Genomic DNA, 22,493 nt, shown 5'->3' with positions numbered 1-22,493 from the left:
TTTGACACTGTGTAAGTCAAGGGGAGAGATGGCAAAAGAGTGGGTTGTGCTGCCATGCCCAGACCAAGTGCTGTTACTACATTTAGACAAAAATGGTACTTCGGTATGTAGGACTAGACTGGAAACTGAATAGACTTTTTTTATTTTTTCACCTGTTTATCCATTTATTTATTTATTTTTAACCATAACTAATAGAGGACAAAATATTTAGCTGGCTCTTTCTATCATCATCACAACATTCTATAGGCCGATAACATTTAATACAGATGGGTGCAGGTAAATAAATACTGTTAAAGTGCAGCTTTCTGTGGGGATACAGTGAGTTCTGGGCTCTAGTGACTAAAAAATGATCCGTATCAAAATGGGTGAACTTACTTTTGAGATATTTCATGGCAAAATAGAATGTAATCAATTGGAAAAACTGTCTCTTGCCCCCATCTGGTACCAAATCAACGTGACAATGATTTGTCATCATCGTCACGTTCAAGCATCTTAAAAAACAATTCAGGACTGTCTCAAAAATCAATATCAGATCGCTTTTTGGGATTGTGAAAATTAATATTGCAATTTTGACTGATTCAAATACAAACTCAATTCTGAACAACAAAGCCTAACATTTTTTTTATTTACAAGAAAATTATGTCTAGGTATATTGTCCTCTGAATTTGACCCTACTCCTGTATAATGTTAACTGCTGTATAATGTTAACAGAATACATTTTGGAGGTCAGATTCAAATCAAGGACATTTTTATCAGGAAATTCTTGCAGTTACTTAATGATGACACAAACATAATAGATTACAACAAGTTATGAAATTGTAATTTAATCACATAGCATATATTAATTAAAATTCTGTATACTCATTGTTTTCTTTTGTTTGTCAGCTGGGCCAATCTATATTACTGTCTTGTGCAACCTCCAGCAGAACTATATTGTTTGTTTATCTCATATTTTTACAGTATTATTGTAAACTATACAGCTATTGTAACAGTTTAAAAAAAAAAAAAAAACATTATCACAAACTTTTCCTGAAGTCTCCAAACCAAAGCAATGCAATCAGGGCAAGACGTCTATTTTTCCCACCTACACTTGAACGGTACATTGTTATTTAGTGTTGTTTTGCAGCCAGAACACCAAGAGCCAAACGTAGCATTAAGGGCACTTACAATCAATGTCATAAATACACGCGTGTCCACTCGTTGTTTTACATTGTTAACAAGCCCACACAACCTATTCAGCTGCATGTTAAGGGCATAGGAACATATCTGTAGGAGCTCATGTCAAATTGAAGTTGTTCTATTGTTGTAAGAGTGGATGTAATCTTGACAAGTATGCATGCAAGTTAGAAGCAATATTTGTCTGTCTAAAAAAGAAAAGAACCATTATTTCTTGTGTTGTATTTCCAGGTGGCATCCAGTAGAGGGCACCATTTAGCAGTTTATCTTATATACAAGAATAAGTTGTAAGTTACTCCATATATGGTGTAAGCTGTAATGTTTTTATTAAGAATCCTGACTGTATTGCATTTCTATTTTTTCTGTTATTTTGATCTACAAACCATTTAAGAGTGTAATTAAATCTCTATTCAGTATAATCATCCATATAGGAGCTGACCTGTAACTTGGCCTGGTGACATCATGTCTCCATGGCCAAAGATAAGTTTAATAGTTTATTGTGGAACATACTAGTAACGCAGTAACATCTCCATGGATACAAACATGTGGCATATCCTCCACCAGAAAAGTTAACATAACATAGTGCACCTTTACATAACGTCAGTATCAACGCCGCCGCCCATACAAAAATCCCCACGTAGCTCGAAGCCAAACACTTTTAACACCTTTTTTCATCGTGGAAATATTTTTATCCTCCAAAAGTTGACACGCAGTAACGCCTCCCTCCATGACAGAGAGCAGGCTGTTGACTTGGACAAACTCCGGTCTGACGTTGGCGCATGTGAACAGTCAGTCACTTCAGGCAGATTTCAGGTAAAGCTCGAGTCAGAAATGATCCAAATGATTCAAACCCCAAGTCTCTGCTGTCAGTGTGGTCTCTTATGTAATGTGACTGCTCTGGTGGCCCCAGCTCACAGACAGTTGCCAGACATTTTGATTGACTGTTGAATGAAAGAAAGAAAGTGCTGCTAGAAGCTATGAGTCAGCTGTGGTGGATGAAGTACTCAGTTTTGTTACTTAAGTAAAAGTACAGACACCAAGGCAAAAGATTACTCAAGTAAAAGTAAAAGTATTTTGCGGAGAGTTTCAGAACAATTACAGGGCGAGCTGTTTAATGTCACACTGCGGAAACAAGTGACGAACCCCCAACCAAAAACCTTTAAAGCCGCGTTACCTTAATCTTCTCTTGTAAATGAGTTCATTTAGTTTTCCCCCAAAACAGTGTATTGTAAAAGTATCACATGAAAAAATATACTTATGTGAAAGTATTTATTTTACTAAAAGAGTAAAAAGTATTTTGCAGAGAGTTTCACAACAATTACAGGGTGTGATTTTGATTATGAGTTTAGCAGATTTTAAGTGATTTAAATTGATTTCTTCATTTTTCTAGCTGTTTTTGTGTATTTTTGTGTTTGTTTTGCTCGAAGAAATGTGCTAAAAATAACTAAAGAAAAGTTCTTTTTACTTTGTACTTCATTACCTTTCACCACTGCGAATCAGCACTGTTGTCATAGGAATTAACAATTCAAAACACAATGTCCTATCTTTTGAATGGTGAAAAGTCCTCAAAATGGCGACTCTAAAGTGGAAGCTGAAACGTAACTAGTTTGGATTTTTGTTTTGAAATTTGTGGTTAGCAACAGACATGCATAGCAAGATGATGTGCTAATTTCTTGTGAGGTAGGAAATAATTATTAAAACCTAATTTTGCTTCCACCAAATATGATGTCAATTTTTTTTACTTAAAATAAATGCATTCAGTGTTTATTTTAGACTCTTGTGGGCTTTAAGTCATGTTAGAATGTGCTTACCTCCTCAAAAACATACCTGGAGTTGTGTCTTGTTTCATTCACACATGCCTGAGTAATTCCTTTAATCTCCAGAGCTCAAAATGTTCCACCTTGTGACGTAATGGCTACCTTTTACCTTTTTTTTTGCAGTAGTTTCTGTTTGAGAGAAGAACTCAGCCTAAATAAGTAAACAAAACACAACTCCCGGTATGTTTCTGATGAGGAAACATTATAATATACGTGCAACAAATCAGAACTGTTGCCATAGTAATTAACAATTCACAACAAAATAATCTGTCTTGAAATTGCGACTATAAACTGGAAGCTGAAATGTGATTAGTTCAGAGTTTTGTTTGGAAATCTGTGGTTAGTAACAGAGCTACACAAGGTGCTATACTTTCTTGTGAGGTAAAGGAAATAATTATTGAAATTTTACTTCCTGAGCACAAAATATTATGTTAACCTATTCCTGTGTATTTGTTGGATTATAATCACTGTTATGACATCTGTGACTTCTTAGAATCTTAGAATCTCCAACAGTGTTTCAGTTTATGGAGCTAACGATCCTTTTAATGTGCGTTTGACAGGTTTTGGTGATTCTCTAATTTCTATTTACCGGTAATTTGGTGTAAGTATAATCTGTTGTAAATATAAATTACAGTTTTACACCAATCGAGAAGCAATGTGTGAAGAACAGTTTAAAAATATGTTGAAAATAACTGTAAGTAGAGAGTCATATTGATGGCAGTCCAAATTTTAGGCATAATTTAAACTTACAAAACTTATTTTCCTGATACTTTAAACATGATTTGAACAAAATAAAGGTGTTTTCTCATCATTTTATTAGTCAAATAATTCCTGTGTACATTTCCATTAAAATGTATTATATATATACTTGACAAGTACAGACATAGTGGTAGTTAAATGATCCAGATTGATAACCTGATGGCATGTAGTTAGCTTGGAAGGTTTTCTAATGATTTAAAATAATATTGTAGATTGCATTTGAATTGAAAGATATTAGAATTGGTATTATTCCACTGACAGTTGCAATGAATAAAATATTTTCCATATAAAATGAGAAAATGTAAAAATATATGTTTTTATCAATATTGTTATCAGAATAATAAAATAAAATATCCCTTTTCCCACACCACAAGACGTTATAAAAGTATTTGATTCTTCCTTATTTAATTTTCTATGGAAAGGAAAGCCACACTGTTTAAAAAGAGACATTCTATCTCTGTTTACTTTAGGCGAGTTTTGGTTTACTCTACTGATGTCATGATTTCCTAGCCTGATTCATCAGCTGGTTTCCGTCTGACCTCGCAGCATTAGGATTCATTCGCTCGACGGTAGGCAGTAGGCTTTTTCCATTTAACCAATCGCTGCTATTTGGTCATGACGCATGTAATGCGCCGCTAACAAGGCTAATTGGATTATTAAGCTTTTCCCAAATCCCGTCTTTCCCTTTGATAAAATTCACCAAACATTCTCTTTGTTCCTTCTTTAAATCCTCGATCTCGGGAATCATTGTCAACAAAGAATGTATGGTTTCATCTACATTCATCTCGACTGCTTTGTTTACTGTTGTGCTGTACCACAAAAGGGACCCAGACAGGCGCTTCGAGTTTGACGTCATGGCTTCACAGCTCTTCACTGATTGGACGGTGCGCAGTCTACAACTTACAGGGTTCTTGCAAACCATCTAGTGTATTCTGATTCCTGACCTAGTCGCTGGAGAGAAATTAAATTGAGCAGAGGCGCTAGGTGGCGCCAGAATGGCTAATGATTTCCAACTAGAAAGTCAAATTTTAAACGAAAAAAATGTCCACACTGGGATAGAAAGAGTAAAATGTTAAGTAATATCTTGAATAGAATGATCTTAACTGTGCTTTAGTAAAATGTGTAGTCCAACCTGTCATACGCATTTTTAAATATTGTATTGATTCGTTATTGGGCATTGATCATTTTACTAGTTTTAGGTGTTTTGGGTAGTTTCAATATTTAAAGTTTTATTCAAGCTAAACTACTAGTGGAGAAGTTAAATTGAATAACCAGCTACCTTTGACCTTTTGTTCAGTAGAGATTTGCATTTCCAGAGTTTAAAATTTAAAATTCTAGTGAAGGTGTATGGAGTTTAAAAACACAGTGGAGCACTTCATGTGCTGTATAATGACATGAAATCACAAGGTGGAACAGAGTGTTTTCTGTTTGAGAGAAGAACTCAAAAAATATACAGGATTTGTGTGTTAAACATGTGTGAATGAAACAAACACAACTCCAGGTCTGTTTGTAATGAGGAAAACAACATTAGAACAGAGATCAGAAAACAGTGGAATATGGGCCCTTTAAACAGTTCTTGACGTCAGGCCCCTTTCTTGTCTAAACTAACCCTTTGTGGAGGTGTTGACTCTGCTCCAGTGAACTCCTGTCAGTTTGAAAAGAAATATTCCACCCGTTAAACCCGGACAAGCCAATAACAACTCAACAGTTTGTTTTTCTCTGTTTTGAAGGGAAAGTGGCCGCTTCCTTTTGGACGGGACCTGACGCTCTCTGAAGATTTGTCCGTTTCCTCCACATTTCCTCTTCCTGTGTCAGACTCTCAGCTCTTTGTGAGGAGGAGGGGGAGGAGAGGGAGGAGGAGGAGGATGAGGGGAAGAAAGTGGAGGAGGGGGAGATAGAGTGGCACCTGTAGCTTGTGTCTGGGTTCGACGCCAAAGTAAACCCCAGAGGAGCATCAGAGCAGAGCGACTGGCAGGAGCTCACAGGACCAAGTGCTGTCAGTGAGAAGTGTAGAGAACCAAAGATGCCTGAAGACCACTAAGACCATTTGAACGACAGCTGAAGGTGCACTATGTTCTTGTCTCCATTGAGATGTTTTTGCATGGCCTGTGATGTTTCACAGTGTGAGATTAATGTTATTATAGCTCCATGAAGACAAGCAGGTTCAAAGTTATTTTTTTAATCCTTTAATTATTACTGGTTAACCTCTGGGTGACATGTGTTACAAATGAAATCTGTGGAGAAGCAAGAATCCATGTTTTTTGTATATTTTTGCAGTAAAAATAGTTTAAAGCTACCATCTGCATGTTTATTTATTTTTTATTTTTTCACCAGTAGATGAAACTGGTTCCTCTCCACTACCTTCACCTGGTCTTTGTTCAGACTCACATGTCCTCTCTGGTCTTCTTCTGTCAGACTAAAGCTGGCACACAATCAGACATCAGTAATGTAGGTAGCATCTAGTGGTGAAGTGTGAGAACAACAGGGACGGGTCAGTCAGCCTCATTACAGATGGAAGCTTTCTTCCTATGGACATTTTCAAGCAAAGATATCAAATCTCAGTGTGGATTCTTAACCAATCAGAAAAGTTTGATAGTGGTCAGTGTTCCCAAATTATATTAGTCTCTAAAAACAAAAATCAAAAGTGCACTGCATAACTTTTACCCCAAATTTTGCTAAAAAGCACCTCAAGTTATTTGTTGATCTTTGGTGTATGTTTTTGTCGGGGGGAAAAAAACTATTACAAGAACTATTACAAGTTACTGTGCAACTTTTTGTTTGATCCATCACATGCTTGTTTTGTTTGTGTTTTATATGTCATTATATGTCATTGTTCTGCCTGGAATGTTCCACAGTATAACATTAAACATTAAACCTTACATTTATTCAATTACAGGTGGTTTTACAGCTCAAAAATACCAAGAAAAACAGACATTCTGACTGTGAGTGGGGTTGCCTCTGCACAGCTCTGACCTGTAACTTGGTCTGGTTTGGTCTCCAAGAAGATAGAAAAGATTTGGTAACACTTTATTTTAGAATACACTTATTAACATCTAACTACCTGCTTAGCATAGTTGTAGATTGTTAATTTGTCATTAATTAGTATTTATTCAGCCCTTATTAATGCCTAATTCCACATAAGCTTATTGTGCTATTAGTTAAACATTTACAAACACTTTCTTATTAATACACTCCTTATTACTGCTTATTAATATGATACTAGGCAATATTTGTATATGACTTATGATTCTAATAAGCTGGTGGTGTTAAGAACTAGTTACACAAGAAATGTAGTTTTTACTTATTTGCGCTAAAAGCTTATTAGAATCGTAATTCATGGACAAAAATGGCCTACTGTCATATTATTAAGCAGGAATAAGGAGTGCATTAATAGGAAAGTGTTTGTAAATGTCTAACTAATGGCAGAATAACCTTATAGAAAATTAGGCATTAATGAGGGCTGAATAAATACTAATTCATGACAAATTAACCATTTACAATGATGCTAAATAAAGTGTTATCAAAGTTTTAATGCCATACTGTGAAACATTCCAGACGAAGCAATACCATCTCCACGGAGGCAAGCGTTTGACGAACCCTCCACCAGAAAAGTTGCACAATGCAGCTTTAACACTTTTCAACCAAACATACTACTTACAATACTATTAGGGCTATTCCAGATGTGTTCATATTTCCTGATGACAACATTTAGGTACTTTTCCACCACTGACCAAAACAAGGGAGAATTTGAAGTGCCCTAAATTGGAATACTTACCCTAACGACTCACTTGTAAACCAATTTCCTAGCGTCATGACACCTGCGCCCAACAGTCTTACAAACAAACAGAGCCTTTGAGACCCATGTTGTCCCGGGCCGGTGACGCTAACTGGCGCATTAGTCTCCATGGCAACGGCCGTATATATGTCCTGTGTGCTCAGCGGCTCCCGTGAGGCGGGGGGACGGGACAGGAATCCATGTGAACCGGCTGAGAGCGCGATTGAAAATGACCTTAGGTAAATATGCAAAATAACACACGGTTAAAGGTGCATTGTGTAACTTTTCTCTATTATTGCTTTGTCAGGAATTTTTCACAGTATGGCATTAAACATTTCTATGTTCATGGAGACCAAACAAGACCAAGTTACAGCTCAGATCTGTGGAGAGGCAACCCCGCTCACAGTCAGAATGTCTGTTTTTCAAACTATTTTTGAGCTGTAAAACCACCTGTAATTGAATAAATGTAAGGTAAAACTGTTTCTTATCATTACTGTGGAACATTCAAAGTAAGCAATGACATTTTCGTAGAAATAAGGTATTTTCCGCACTGTAGGGCGCTCTGGATTATAAGGCGCACTGTCATTGAATGGTCTATTTTTGAACTTTTTTCACATATAAACCACACCGGACTATAAGGCGCATTAAATGAAACAACAGTTAGATAAGTCAGTCAAACTTTATTTAATGCATTCACAATAACTCTCAACTTTGTTCAATTGTAACGCGTAAAAAAGTGCTGTCTGAGAGCGTTAAATTGTTCACAATAACTCATAATTGTTCAAACAGTTGGGCGATTACAGCATCCTGCTGTTCCTGGCAGTTCAGTGATGATTCTGGTCTTGATGAAAGCTCGGATCACAGTTAATATTGATGCTTTAGCCCAGGCGTCCACGATCCATTGGCAGATCGTGGCATAAGTCGCCCGGCGCTGTCTCCCTGTCTTGGTGAATGTGTGTTCACCTTCTCTCATCCACTGCTCCCACGCAGCTCACAGTTTAATTTTATAATAATCTTGAGTTTAAAGTGGCCGTTGTAAGCGTGTCTCTTGACAGGTGCATTTTGATATTAAAAGAAATCACAGTATGTATTACTCCGCGGGAGCCGTAATGCTGCAAGTGGTGCTGCTTTGTAGTTAATAAAGTCGTACTAAGACACCCAAATAAATTCATATATAAGACACTCTGGATTATAAGGCGCACAGTCATTTTTTGATGAAATTAAAGGCTTTTAAGTGCGCCCTATAGTGCGGAAAATATGGTACATAGTGCACCTTTAACCTTGTCATATAAGATTGTGACTGGCCTCTCTCAGCTTTTGCCAGGTACACAGATGAAGCACACTACCCTGACAGCTGGATGTCTAATGACTTTTTGCTCAGCCTCAAGTTTGCATGTTTCCACTGCTACAGCTATTCCTTCTCACGTCATGCACTTAGGTTAATTGGCCACTCAAAATGGTCTAAATTACCCTGACTTCAAGTTTGTTAAGTCAGCATTTTGAAATAGATGTATTTATTTATGTTTTCGTTTCTTGAAGGCGTTGGTCCAGAGCTGAGCAGCTGGTTGTGTTCTTTCACTGTTGAGTCAAGAGTAGTCACCTTGATTATTATCACAGCTTTATCCAAGTCCAATTTATGTTTGATTCGTATCACATGTCAAAACAGATTCTAATTCTGTTTCTGCAAAGTAGGGGAGGAGCAGGGTCAGTTTATAGTGTTCTAAAGATAACACCATTCTGCTGAGTTGTGTGAGACTGCTGAGGGAGATTGGAAGTTGGCAAAGTGAAACAGACTCAGTGAAGATTAATTAACATTCATTAACAACCATTTACAGTTATGTTTATCAGAATTAGATGAAATGAAATACAATATAATTACAATATTTTCTCACACGTTTAAACATATTTACATACACATAAAGGTGCATTGTGTAACCTTTCTGCAGATGTTATTCCTTTGTCTTGAAATGTTTCACTTTATGTTCACAGTAAGAATGCCTGATTTTCTGGGTATTTTGGATTATTTAATCAACTGTAACTGAATAAATGCAAGGTAGAGCTGTTTAATGTCATACTGTGGAACATTCCAAGCAGAATAATAATATATCCATAGAAACAAGCAGCTAGCGGACCCCCATCAAAAAGATACATAGTGCACATTTAAGTTTAAAAATGCCAAATGATTAATGTATTAGAATTTGAATGGAAAAAAAACATGCTTGTGCTTATTGCTTAGTCTTGAACAATCCACAGTATGACTTTAAACTAATTTACTATCTGAATGCATGTTTTCAAGGTATTTTAAGCAGTAAAAACACCAGTATTTAAATGCATAAACATATTCTAGCATACTTTGGAACATTCCAGGCAAAGCAATGACATCTTATTCACCACCAGAAATGTTACGCAGTGTACCTGTAAAGAAACAGCATGTCGCCTGTGCTCCTGTTATATCTCATCTGAATCTGGGATCACGCAAGTGCCTTATCCCTTTTTCTGTACTGAGATTACACAGACAGACCAGCCTCATGTGAAAGCTCTGAACCTCCACAATTCACTCAGTGAGCTGCAGAGGCTGCACTAGCACTGATGACTCATGATTGAATGATTCTTTTATGTTTAAAGATTTCGGAATTGAAAATGGAAACCCAAATGACAGTCATGTGAGGCTCATTCTGTTTTCTGATTGGACGATTATTGTGAGAACCAAAACACCAAATTATAATCAACAAATTGGCCATCATGTCCAAGGTTTTTGTAATTAAGAATAAAACAGCATACCATCATGTATATTAGGTAAAATCAATACTTGATGTCTAAGTCATTCTTATGAAATTTACAGTGGTGGAAGAAGTGCTCGATTTTGATACTTAGGTAAAAGTACAGATACTGGAGCAAAAAAATACTCAAGTAAAAGTTAAACTATATTAAAAAATGTACTTAAAGAGTAAAAAATAGAAGTGTTTTGCACAGATTTTGACATCTGATGAAACTTCAGATTTAAAGATGTTGATAAAGGTTTGTGCTGGATTTTGTTTAATTGAATCAGTAGTTTTTTGTAGCCATTTTTATTTTTGTAAATTTCTGTTTGCTCAAACTACAAACATGTTAAAAAAATTAAAAAAAAAACTCAGACTATTCAGCAGATCTCAAACTATTTTAAAATCTTTTCAGTCCTGTTCAAAATGTAGTGGAGTAGAAAGTACAGATACCTACTCTCATATGTAGTGAAGTTAAAGTAAAAGTATCCACTTTAAAATGTACTTAAATTCAGTACTTTTCTACTTTTACTTCATTACATTCCGCTATTGGAAATTTATAATGAAAATCTTACATACTATTCCATTAAATCAATGTACAGAGAAGACAATTTGTTCGAAAACGTTAAGATTCATAACTCACAACAGGAAGTAAGAATGGTTCAGCCAATCAGAGCCCTCATTGCTCAGAAGGAGACAGAGGACAAAGTGAGGAATTTAGTGCCAAGTCGTAATGTTTGTGCTATAGACTCACAGCAAGAAGGATTGAAAGCTTCTCGTGAGCTCATGGACAAGAAAACTCACAAAATATCAATGACATAAAACAAAGTAATCCTTAAAACACAGAGAATTCATAATTTTTATATATATAGAAAAAGATGATTCATTATGAAAAAAAAAAGGATTGAAAGGGGGAAAATACCTTTAAAATTATCCTTTAAGATTATAGAGAAAAGATGATGAAAGGAAATGATGACGGTGAAATGAATATTAGTCATTGCTTTGCCTCGAATCTTTCACAGTATGGCATTAAACCTTTTTATATTCTATAGTTGAATAAAAACAAATAATAATAAAGTATGGCAATTGATGTAACTTGTTGAACTGTTTTATTACATGCACAACAACTTAAAAAATAACATAAATACATAGAAAGAATACATTCACTGTTCAAATAAGGCACTATTTACACTAAAAACACACAAAATCACACCCCGAAAAATGAGGTGATCCTAAATATATTCACTCCACATTCAAGAGTGAAGTCTATAAAACTAAAGATTTCACTATTGTTGGCATTGGCAGTTGCATGATGTACAATTGGTACACTTGTCAGAAAGGTGTATTCTAACAGTGATTTGTGAAAACCACTGATGCATATGTACGTTTGATAAGTCCTTTTCGTCCATATCTTTGTCCTTATGTCACTCTACGTCGCCCCCTATCAACTCAGAGGGAAGTTTTAAATAAATAATAGTAGTTTCAGTCATTTTGTGCCATTTTAGTCCTCAGTAAAGCCCGTTCTAGAAGCTGGGTACGTCTAGTTGAGGCACACCGATTTCGTGGCAGGAAACTTAAAGTGCAAGCGAACATATTTTCATGGTTGTTTTTGGAAGGAGGAACAGAAACCCCCACCTCCCTCTCCAAAAATGTAATGTAATTGGTTTAAGTTGGCAAGTTTTTCAGACAATAGGTTGGGTTCACATTGTTGTCACGTGACAACATTCTGAAGTGTCCATAGTTGAGCTGGAGGGCAGGGCAGAACTCTCCGGTAGAATTAGCTGTTGATCTTAGGATTGGGCCATCAAACATCATGGAATTTTCAGTTAGCCTAATGTTAAACCAATGATGATTTACAGATGCAAATGGATAAACAATATTCAAACACACAGGCACAAATGTCAGTTGAAACAATTTAAAGCCACAAGATTAATATACTACAGCAAGTTTATGAACCATATCTCTAATAAACAATTAAAACCATTTTTTGTAGTTTAGTAGTTTCTGTGTAGTGAACCTTTATTTAACCAGGAGGAGCGTGTCCTGGATTTCCTGTACGTAGAGTAATAGCCCCCTGCCCTCCGTCTGAAATGATGATAGAACTTTCTAGAATGTCGTGAACACAATCTATTATAATCAGTTTCTCAGTGTGTGAAGTTGTGGATGTCGTTGTATATGCTCAGGATGGGGTTGACATGGCAGTTGAGAGAGCACTTGCAGCGTTGGATCCACATGACGTTCTGGAGGAGGTCCTCGCCGTCGGGGCAGTGGAAGCGCATGCGCACGGTGCGGGTTATGGAGGGGGAACAGCAGCGTCCGTCTGCACACGCCCCACAGGAGCGGGGCCTGTAGCGCTGGGCTGTGGAGCAGCCTGCAAATGTCACACTGACAGGGTCCTGGGGTCGGCTCATTCGCTGGCACCTCTTTCCTTTCTGGAATATGCACACAAACAGTTGGTTAACAATTACAAGTATATGGGACCTTTGTAAAGTATTCTATTAATATGATTTATTTGTGTCCTCACCAAATAAACATGTTCAAATAAAACACTGAATTTACTGATAAAATGTTTACAGATACAAAAATCATTTCACATGATGAAAAAGGTGTGTTTTGATTCTCAAGTTAATTCTCTATTCAGATAGATGAATGAGCTCCTCAGTTTGGGTTCCTAGATTCGAAATCTAAAACCAATTTGCAATAAAACAAACACAAAAAGGTACCATGTGTATATAGCAGCTATAACATTTTAAACTGTGTTTCACAAAACAATGTTCATTTTACACAAAAAACATCACAGTCATTTGCCTGCCATAGATGAATAAGTCATTTATATGCAGTGAACATTGGATTGTCATATGGTTAATGTTCAAAAACAGTGAAACGGTTCCATCAAAGAAAAAAAGGGCATGTAAAAAGGCAGTGATAATTGCTTTTTCACATTGAAACTCAAAGCTTGGGGCAAGCTCTGGTGTAAAATGTGAAGATGCCCTGAAATCTACCACAATCCAATTTATCACTCTCACAGGAAATGTCTTGCTAGACTTTTCTTTATACAAGGAGAAGAGAGGTTCTAATAGTGTTATCTATATCAGTGGCAGATCTGATTTCTAATTTTCTTGTAACAAATGTGTATTATCCCATATAGATCTGAGATATATTTTCAGAGATAGAAATTTAAATGAAAATAAAAAGACAAAACTTATAAGCACAGAATGACCTACAAACACACTACACTACCACAGCCTCCTTACGACTAAACTCTTACCTTGAGCGTTGCGGGGAGCTGTTCACAGGGCCTGATCTGGCAGAGCCGGGTCTCTCTGATTGGCTGGCATTGGGGGTTATGGTTGGTGACCCTGGAGGAGAGGCCCATCCCACAGGTCACAGAGCACTCACTCCAGGGGGACAAGTGCAGGAAACAGCTGGGTTCAAGCAGCACCTCTGACCTCGGCAGGGACGACATCTCTGCAGAGGAGAGAGCACAGGCATGTCACGTCTGGGCACATTAGGAGGAGAGCACTGGATCATTCAAATGGTAGTTTAAAATTGTGTTTTTTAGAGTACCTGGAGCACTAGAGTACTTGTGCTATTAAAAGGTACACTATTTTGTTTGGTCTATCACCAGCTTGTTTTCTATCGATAGGTCTGCTCTGCCTGGAATGTTCCACAGTTTGACATTAAACAGTTCTACCTTACATTTATTCAGTTACAGCTGGTTTTATAGCTCAAAAATACCTAGAAGAACAACATTCTGACTGTGAGTGGGGTCTCCTCTCCACAGATCTGACCAGTAACTTGGTCTGGTTTGGTCTCCATGAAGACAGAAAGGTTTAATGCTATACTCTGAAGTATTCCAGACAAAGCAATAACATCTCTATGAAGAAAAGCATTTCATGGACCCTAAACCAGAAAAGTTACACAATGCACCTTTAATGTCCACGCCACTGTTTCTGGCACCAGAGAATTTGCAATAGTGGTGGATTTTAGTGTGTTATCTGGTTTGGACGTTTGCTCCGGATACTCCAAAAATTGCCAATTATTACATTTGAAAAGTTAGTATTTAATAATTAAATTAAAGGTACATTGTGTAACTTTTCTGATGGAAGGTCTATCAAATGCTTTTCTTGATGAAGATGTTATTGCTTTGTCTGGAATACTTCACAGTATGGCATTAAACATTTTTGTTTTCATGGAGACCAAAAGCAGACCAAACCAGACCAAGTTACAAGTCAGATCTGTCAGAATATCTGTTTTTCAAGATATTTCTATAAAACCACCTGTAATTGAATATAAAACCACCTGTAATTGAATAAATGTAAGGTAGAGCTGTTTAATGACATACTGTGGAACATTCCAGGCAGAGCAATGATATCTCCATAGAAACAAGCAGGTGCTGGACCCCCAACCAAAAAGTTACACAGTGCACCTTTAAATAAATAGCTAAACAGTCAGCTTCTCCATCAAACTGGTTGGAAATCAATGGTGTTGAATATGCAGAATTGAAAGAGAGCACATCTTGCTTTTTTCTGTTATGTTTAGTAATAAACTTAGACATTATTTTTTTTGTCAAAATTCCAATTCATGGGTTTCAGCTTCATATTATATGCAACATTTGAGGACTTTATCCGTTAATTGCGAGGGTAACGGCCTAATTTTTCATCATTCTGAACTCAGTAGATAGCTTGTATTCACATTCTTGAATTTTATGTTGTCATAATTTCAGATGGAGGCCAGGAGTTTACAAATATGGGAGATTCATTTGTTAGGGACTGACTCTACAAACTTGTCATGTTATGACCATGGATTAAAGGTGCATTGTGTAACTTTTCTGGTGAATATGTCGCTGCTCTACCTGGAATGTGCCACAGTATAACACTAAATAGATCTACCTTACATTTATTCAGTTACAGGTTTTATAACTCAAAAATGCCTGGAAAAACAGCCATTTTGACTGTGACTGCCTCTCCATAAATCTCACCTGTAATTTGGCCTGGTTTGGTCTCCATTAATATAAAAAGGTTTAATGCCAAACTATGAAACATTCCAGACAAAGCAGTAAAGTTTCCATGGAGAAAAGTCTACCAGAAAAGTTACACAATGCATCTTTAAAGTGATTTTAACTGAGAACAATCACATCTTTCTGAAGCAATTATAGAAAAAAATATTTCACTTTTGCTACAGCTGTCAGAGAAGAACTTTCACGCAGATATTGTGACTAATTACAGAGATATTAAGCACCATAAACCAGGACACGACATCTGCATTTTGACACATAAATTATACCATAAAATTCTGACCTGCCTTTCAGCTCAAACTAAAGGCATGTGAAAGCAAACTATTCTATGCTATTAAGTAAGTACAAAGCTATGGGCGGGGACAGGGGGTAGGTGAAATTACAGGATTATTCAAACATACATGAATCAAATAGTTTACAACTCCATTCATATTTATCAGAAAGTGCCAAACATTCGACATTACAAACTGTGATTGTTCCATATTTTTTCAGCCTAACACTGTACATATTCTCTGTAATAAAGTTGTGATGTGTCCTGTCACATTTTCACTGAATCTCGAGACATGTGTTTAGTATTCAGGCGACAGAACCAACAGATTGATCTCTGAACTAATAAATTTTGTTCAGAACTGGTTTAAACAGGACTTGATCCAGACCAACTTTGAGTAAATGACTTTGGCCAGTACAGTTTTGATGTCTTTTCCTGTCTTTGTACATAAACATGAAACACTTGTGGTCACCCATTAAGGTTTAGTGTGCATACACTGTGGAAGACTATTTATTTGATGTACCTTTGTAAGTGTTCCCTCCGGGCAGCCTCAGAGGGGGCTGGTCTGGCCCCAGTGGACTGATGTGGTTGGGCAGGGGCTGCATGTCTGGCAGAGTGGTTAGCCCTGGTCCGTCTGGCTCCTCACTGATGTGGTTGTTGTCTTCGCAGACCCACTCCTCGCAGCAGCTGCCCTCAGGCTGGCGCAGCTGTGGCCGAGAACAGCGCCAGTCGGGCAGGGGCACTTGGTGTGGGCACAGGGGCATGCAGCCCACCACGCGGTTCATACAGGTGCACTGGTGCTGGCAGCTGGGCTGGAAGTGCTCCCCATGCTGGTACATGCGCCCATTGAACTCACAGGGCAGACCCAGGGCCTCAGCTGTCAGTCAGACAAACACAACACAGCACAGAGTTAAGAGGGTCAGAGGAGATTATAGATAACACAAGAGTCAGGCTTTCAACAATACTACTTTTTGTTCTTAATTATGAGTGAGCTTGGTTTATAAAAAGAAAAACAGCTTTCATTTAGACAAATGGATAATGTACAATCTCATAAATGGAAGCAAATGGCCATGATTGCTATAATTATAGTTTTATTGTACCTTCTGTAGCAGTGGTTCTCAAAAAAGGTGCAATTACTGTGTTAGTTTAAAGAAGACATCTTTTGTGAAATGAACGTGTATGATCTCTTAACCATATTATAACAGTGTTGTCTCATCATTAACCTACTTCGAGTTGTATTTTGATTGATTTGCACATGATTTAGTAATTCTATATTGCCCTGTATTCAAGTTCCTGTTTTCACCTTTCCCCTATCTGCCCACATCCCTGCACATAGTTGTTTTCAAAATTAAGAATCTGAGTAATACATAGTTTAATGTCACATAGCCATTTTCAAGAATAAAAACAAGTACATAAAAATCCATTGCTGGCTAAAGTGAAATGTGAATATGAAGAGGCAGGGCAGTTTTGAACAGGAAGTCAATGATCCCACTTCTGTGATCAGGCTGTTCCAGGTATTGCAGTTAACAATGAACAAATGGTAAAAAGATGATCTACTTATGTTATAGTTGAATTCTAAGCACCTTTAAATTTTGACTTAAATGTGCATTGTGTAACTTTTCTAGTGGAGGGTCCATCAAATATTTCTGTCCATGGAGATGTTATTGCTTTATGTAGAACGTTTCACAGTATGACACTAATCCTTTTGACCCTTTCTATCTTCATGGAGACCAAACCAGGCCAAGTTACAGGTCAGCTCTGTGGAGACGCAACCCCGTAAATACCCCCGTAAGCACGAATGCTAGTTTTTTTGAGTTATAAAACCACCTGTAAAGAAGGTGACCGACCTTCCACTAGAAAAGTTATGCAATGTACTTTTAAGTGGGAATGAAAATTACACAGTGCACACTTGCAGTCAAGCCTAAAGCATGTTTGTTTTTCTTAACCTGCTTTTCTATGACAGTTAAACCATTAGAGGAGTAGGAAATATTATGTATCCACAAAGTGTCAATATACACTGACTGGACCAAGCTGACCATGAAACAGCCAAAAACTTTCCATCACACCTCGCTACGTAAAGGTGCATGACTTTTCTCGTCAAATACCTAAATGGATTTGTTATTCCTTTGTCTAAAATGTTTCACAGTGGTACTAAACCAAACAAGACCAAGTTACAGCTCAGTCATAATGTATGTTAGCCTGATTCCTGATTCATCAGACAGTTTCACTTTGTGGAAACCATCTGACCTTGCAGCATTGGGATTCATTCGCTCAGCGGTAGGCAGGTACTTTTTTTTATTTAAGCAATTGCTGCTGCACATATGTAATGCGCTGCTAACGGAGCTAACTGGTATATTAAGCTTTTCCCAAATTCAGTAAAAATGTATCCCCTTGATAAAATTCACCGAACATTCTCTTTGCTCCGACTTTAAATCCTCGATCTCGGGAATTGTTGCCAAAACAGAATGTATGGCTCTTCGCTGATTGGCTCATACCTGGACTCCCACTTCCGGGGTTCTTGCAGACCATCTAGTGCAGGGGTGTCAAACTCATTTTGGTCTGGGGGCCGTATCCAATCTACTTTGATCCCAAAGGGGCCGGATCAGAAAACTCATGTCATATAAACCCCAAAAATAACAATAAGTTCAAATATTTCTGCAGAGAAATGCAAATCTATTACAGAAATCTTTTTTAATTGATGAACTCTTTCTTTTACAAAATATTAAAACTTTAAGAAAAATGCAATTTCAACATAATGTTTTAACATTAACTTGTATACAAATAGGAATAAGTCATTTTTTCTTGGAAAATCCTGCACTCGGCTCCGCTTTTCTCATTTGTGACATTTTTCTGATGAGGGTGTCACGGTCAACAGTCAAAACGATCGTCCTTTAAGTGCGTTTGGAAAGAGACAAGTCTTCATTTGTGCTGCTCTGGTGGGAGGGGCCACGTACAGAGACGCTGGAGACGCTGCTGTGAAACACCACAGAAAATTACCAATATTTAAATAGAAAATATAATTAAAATATTTTAGTAGAAAATCAGCCGAGGGCCAGATTAAAGGTCTTGGAGGGCCGGATCTGGCCCCCGGGCCGTATGTTTGACACCTGTGATCTAGTGTATTCCGATTCCTGACTTAGTCGCTGGAGAGAAATTAAATTGAGCGGAGGCACTAGGTGGCGCAAGCCTGGCTAAATGTTTTTGTAGGTATTTTTGAGCTATAAACCCACCTGTAATTTAATAAACATAAAATAGCTCTGTTTAATGTCATACTGTGGAACAATCCAGGCAGAGGAATGACATATCCATAGAAACAAGCAGGTGACGGACCCTCCACCAGAAAAGTTACACAATTCACCTATAAACAAACATCCAACAAAAAGACCACTGACCTCTGCACAGGCCTCTGCGTGGGTCTCCTCCAGCCCCCAGGTGGCAGCGCAGCCCCTTGATGTGGTCGCAGGGCTCTGTGGGGCTACAGTCTTCGTTGAACTGTTTGGCACAGACTTTACAGCAGCCGCAGTGGTCCAGCACCCAACTGATCCCCCGCGCACAGGCCGGGGGAGAGGGGGGGCAGGTGCACTCTGCTGGGCACTCGCTCTCCGCCTGTGGATAGATATACAACACCAACATTAGGAAAAGTGATAGTGCAAGTATTGAAGTACAGTAAAAGTAAATGAAGCACAGGTATTGACAATTGACAATCAGAAATGAGTTAAACATCCAAAAATGTATTATAAATATATGAAGGAGTACTGACTGGACAGACAAGGAAAACTGATACAAACACAATTACTGACAATCAGAAGTGAGCAGTGGTGGAGGATGACGTACTCAATGTTGTTACTTAAGTAAAAGTACATATAGAGGGGCAAAAGATTACTCAGTTGAAGGTAATCTTTAACTGAATAATCTTTTGAGGTATCACATGAGGAAATCTACATAAGTAAAAGTATTAAAGTACCTGTTTAAAAGTGTACTTTAGGAACAAAAAAAGTTAAAGTATTTTGCAGAGATTTTAGAACAATTTAAGGATGAAATGTAGTGATTTTGATAAAAAAAACTTTGGTTGATTTTAAGTGATTCAACTGATTTGATAATTTTTCTAGCTGTTTTTGTGTGTCTGTGTGTTTGGTTTGCTCAGAGTTGGGACATTAACTCAAATTAAATGTGCTAAAAATAAGTCCCAGCTATTTCAGTAGCATTTCAAACTATAAAGAAAAGTCCTTTTTACTTTTCAGTCCAGATCTAAAATGCAGTGGAGTAGAAAGTACAGACACAAGTTCTCAAATGTAGTGAAGTAAAAGTAAAAAGTATGCACTGTAAAATGTACTTAAGTAAAGTACAGGTACCTAAAATCTGTACTTTTACTTTAGTACTTTGCTACATTCCACCACTGGAAGTGAGTTAAATGTCCAAAAATGATTACTGAGATTGCACTAGACAGCACTGTAGTAATGAGGTAATTGGATGGGAATAGCATAGTAAAAGCAAGTACTGATTAAAACCAGCAGGGTTGTCAAAAGTAGAGAAATAACTGATACTAAAATGACTATCGAAACAAGATACTTAGAATAATCAAGAGCTGTATCAGAACAAGTTTAAGCCAAATGAACTATGGACCACTATAGAACCCACCTGGACCACTCAGGGATTGCATAGATATAGGACTGCATGGTAATATAAAATAAAATACTATGATTTAATGCTGAAAAATTACATGATATTATAGTGTTTTTAGTTATCATTGTGATATCAGAATAGGTACTGAGTCTATTCCTTTGTATCGAAATAAAGTTAGAACAATTTTTATGCAAAAACCAGGAAAATTACCATAGAAAGCATATATGTTTCTATATTATTACAAAGAAAATATTATATAGCCATGTTTAACTAAGCCATTTACAGTCTTCATTGGGTTAGGGTCAGGGTAAGGATTCATTATGTTTCTATGGAATAAAATGGAATTCCAGATGTTTTAATTAGCATGTAATCACCACTATTACAAATTAAATAAATGACCAGGTTACCTTTTTTATATTACTGTTCTGAAGTGAAGCAGTTGATTAATATTTGTGAAATGAAATGTATTGCTTTGAAAAGCTTTAAAGTAACTATCAGTGTTAATGTAGAGTCTGGAAAAGGGGGCAAAACACATAAGATTACTCTTCTTTCTGCTCCTTTTCATTCATTTCTTCATTTCTTTTTATACTTAACGAATGAAATAATCGAATAAATACAAAAAATAATAATAAAAGTACTATCATAATCTGACATTTTATAGTATAGGTTATGCAATCTGTAATCTGACAGACCAGACGTGAGCACTTTGTCACTGTTACATTAATTTAATCAAAATTATTATCCCTCATTCATTCAGGAGTGGTCTATTGTAGTCAATTAATGTGCAAATTTCCAAATAAAAATGAACTGAGAAACAAAAAGTATTGCATCCAGTAAATTTGTCTTGTTACTTCCAAATTGCATTGCTTAAAAAGAGTAGCGAGCTCCAAAATTGTACAAATTGTTACTCAAGGAAATAGAGCTAAAACTTACCAACACAGCTGCACTGCAAAGAACAACCAGAGATGAAATAATCCACTGCAATGTTAGACAAAGCAACATTTTGGAATCTCTGTGCCTAAATAAGATCCTTCAGAGTAAAAGTTTATCCAGAGTTGAGTGTCCGTGCACAGAGGAGTACACCAGTCTAGTCAGTTTTTTGCTCTGGTAGTCAAAAGTCTCTCTCAGCTCCTCGACTCTCACTTCACACAGAGGTTTCCCTTCACGCTGCCTTGTTCTTATGGACACACAGGCCCCGCCCACTCCGTGACATCACCAGGCCCAAAGTGTCTGCGAAGAGGAGAGATGTGTAATTGTGTATAAATGGTATTATTCATAGTTTTGAACAAAGGTGTAGTCTTTAGGAGCTCGGATGTTTCAGATGTGCAGTTGTAATAGGGATAGTATGGATTACCAATAATGAACAGCTAACATACATGAACATCACTGCATCACTTGAGGAAAACCAAAAACTAAAACACAACTTTACCCACACCAGTCCATCTTTCCTACAATCAGGGAGCAAAGGAGCAAATAAAAAATCTAAAGCTGTATACAGCTTGTTTTTAGTTGGTTATGACACTTTGTAATGACATTTTTTAATAAAAGTTATGAAAATGGTAAGATACAATGACATCAAATGGTTAAAAGTTAAACAATCAAATAATTTATGAATAAGAAAATGAACAAATGTGTTTAGTTTATAATAAAACAGCCAAACTACACATATTTTCACCTCTGGTAACATTTGACAAGTGTAAGAAATAAGCACATAACATAAGACAGGCTTTTTGTTTTGTTTAGTTAAAGGTGCATTGTGTAACTTTTCTCTATGGAGACCAAACCAGACCAAGTAACAGGTACATAGCAAAAACTTAAAATTTCAGAGTGAAATATTTCAGAGTTGTTTTTAATACAAAAAGTGTTATTTTTACTATTTGAAATTTAAATGGGGCTTTGAGTTGGGGTTATTTGCCGGAGTTGATATGGTTGAAGTTAATTCAACTTCCACTAGTGTTCATTCAACTTCTCTTAGTGTTAATTTGGCACCTCTCACCCACCACTTCAAACTCCCACGAGAGAAGACCAGTTTGAACCAGTTTTGTACATAATTTTATCTTAAATTTAAAATAAAGTGTAAAAATAAAACAAGTCTGTGTGCAGTTTAGCTAAATCAGGATAACCCTACAAAGTGTTTTCCATTTACTCTCAAAATCTTAATATAATTCTTGATTTCGGACTTAAACAGGAACTTCAGTCCAGTGTTACTTATTTCACATTTCCAAAAATATTCAATAGAACAGACAGCACTATAAACTCTGAGAAAATGTTAAAATTGATTCTGTGAGAGTCAGTTTTA

General features: G+C 36.9%; 1 protein-coding gene across 1 annotated transcript; it reads right to left on the bottom strand.

Annotated features, from left to right (window-relative positions):
* Positions 1 to 11,389: 11,389 nt before the first annotated feature.
* ccn1l2 (cellular communication network factor 1, like 2) lies at positions 11,390 to 21,330 on the bottom strand. Its single transcript, XM_020918664.2, has 5 exons — positions 21,128 to 21,330; positions 18,964 to 19,177; positions 16,095 to 16,448; positions 13,555 to 13,754; positions 11,390 to 12,718 (listed from the first exon to the last, which is right to left on the bottom strand). The coding sequence occupies exons 1-5, from the start codon at positions 21,194 to 21,196 to the stop codon at positions 12,431 to 12,433; spliced, it is 1,125 nt and encodes a 374-aa protein (XP_020774323.1). The 5' UTR covers positions 21,197 to 21,330; the 3' UTR covers positions 11,390 to 12,430.
* Between the last annotated feature and the right edge of the window lie 1,163 nt (positions 21,331 to 22,493).

This window comes from Boleophthalmus pectinirostris, unplaced genomic scaffold, assembly GCF_026225935.1.
Source record: "Boleophthalmus pectinirostris isolate CB_2022bp ecotype Guang Dong unplaced genomic scaffold, ASM2622593v1 HiC_scaffold_4, whole genome shotgun sequence".
Taxonomy (NCBI): domain Eukaryota; kingdom Metazoa; phylum Chordata; class Actinopteri; order Gobiiformes; family Gobiidae; genus Boleophthalmus; species Boleophthalmus pectinirostris.
This window is presented reverse-complemented; position numbering and strand designations above follow the sequence as displayed.

Coding starts and splice junctions, on each gene's coding strand:
- ccn1l2 (XM_020918664.2), bottom strand. CDS start 21,196: ATGTTGCTTTGTCTAACATTGCAGTGGATTATTTCATCTCTGGTTGTT. Junction 16,449..18,963: donor ACGCAGAGGCCTGTGCAGAG/GTCAGTGGTCTT, acceptor TCTGACTGACAG/CTGAGGCCCTGGGTCTGCCC. Junction 12,719..13,554: donor AGCTCCCCGCAACGCTCAAG/GTAAGAGTTTAG, acceptor TGCATATTCCAG/AAAGGAAAGAGGTGCCAGCG.